At 43.6% G+C, this 1,540-nt stretch overlaps 1 protein-coding gene across 1 annotated transcript in view; it reads left to right on the forward strand.

Moving 5' to 3' along the window:
- Positions 1 to 1,540, forward strand: part of LOC106879554 (phosphatidylserine synthase 2) — a 118,022-nt gene that overhangs the window by 34,161 nt on the left and 82,321 nt on the right. Inside the window, exon 4 of the mRNA XM_052977871.1 lies at positions 1,220 to 1,302. Within this exon, the coding sequence (XP_052833831.1) occupies positions 1,220 to 1,302 (83 nt within the window). The remainder of the gene's footprint in view (positions 1 to 1,219; positions 1,303 to 1,540) is intronic.

Genomic DNA, 1,540 nt, shown 5'->3' on the forward strand with positions numbered 1-1,540 from the left:
TATATATATATATATATATATATATATATATATATATATATATATATATATATGTCTCTGTGTGTGTGTAATCACATGTCCCATTTTCCCGTGCTAGCATAAGTGTAGCGAGAAGACTATATATATCTAAGCTAGAATTTCATGGTCTGATGGTCTCTCACCAACCTTTCACCTGCTTTTCCAAGAGAGAGATCTTATTTTATGGCACAGGACTTCAAAAGTACAGAATGACTAAATGTTATGGAAAGACAGAATGTAAACATCTTTCATTGTTTTTTTGATGACAAGATTCACACATGTGAGCTAACACACACAGTCACATGCGTATATGTATGTATACCTGTCTGTCTCTTTCACTTTTCACTCTCTTTCTTACTAATATATATGCAGCAGGAGAGACGACTTCGCTGGTATGGTCATGTGGCGAGAATGGATGGGGATAGTTATATGAAAAAATGCCATACCCTAGCGGTTGAGGGAACCTGTGAAAGAGGTAGACCCAGGAAGACCTGGGATGAGGTGGTGAAGCACGACCTTCGAAGATTAGGCCTCACTGAGGCAATGATTAGTGACCGTGACTTTTGGAAATATGCTGTGCATGAGAAGACCTGGCAAGCCAAGTGAGACCATAATCTGTGCCAGTGGAACGCAAAGAGAATCATCCAAGCGTGATCGTTGCCAGAGCAGCTGACTAGCTTCCATGCCGGTGGCACATAAAAAGCATCATTCGAGCATGATTGTTACTAGCATCGCCTTCCTGGCACTTGTGCTAGCGGCACGTGGAAAAAACATTCGAGCGAGGTCGTTGCCAGTGCTGCTGGACTGGCTCCTGTGCAGGTGGCACGAAAATACACCACTTGAGCGTGGCCGTTGCCAGTACTGCCTGACTGGCCCTCGTGCCAGTGGCACGTAAAAGCACCCACTACACTGAATCTTCCTGTGAATTACATTAAGGGTATGCATGTCTGTGGAATACTCAGCCACTTGTCACATTCTGTATCACACTGAATGTCCCTGAAAATTACATTAAGGGTACGCATGTCTGAGGAACACTCAGCCACTTGTCACATTCTGTATCACACTGAATCTCCCTGAAAATTACATTAAGGGTATGCATGTCTGTGGAGTACTCAGCCATGCCTTATAAGCTAAGCAATGTTGTAAATGTATTTGTTGGTTTGGTGAACAACGTAGTGATGAGGCTCTGTTTCTCTTCCAGGGGCATTGTAGCTGCAGTTTTCACCTTCTTGTTATTTGGTGTCACACAAACGCCTGATGGGCCATTTAGGAGACCACATCCTGGTAAGTTGAACTGTCTAACCAATTGTGCACTCATACGCATTTGCATCCACGCACACATCAAGGTACACAAACATTCGTGCACTCCAAAACACTTTTACATCCACACATGCACGCAAACACACACACATACACATACTTGCATCTACACACATACACATGCACACACACATTTGCATCCACACACACGCATTCACATCCACACTCATGCACGCGCACACACACACACACACACACATTC

This window comes from Octopus bimaculoides, chromosome 29 (genome assembly GCF_001194135.2).
Source record: "Octopus bimaculoides isolate UCB-OBI-ISO-001 chromosome 29, ASM119413v2, whole genome shotgun sequence".
Classification (NCBI taxonomy): Eukaryota; Metazoa; Mollusca; class Cephalopoda; order Octopoda; family Octopodidae; genus Octopus; species Octopus bimaculoides.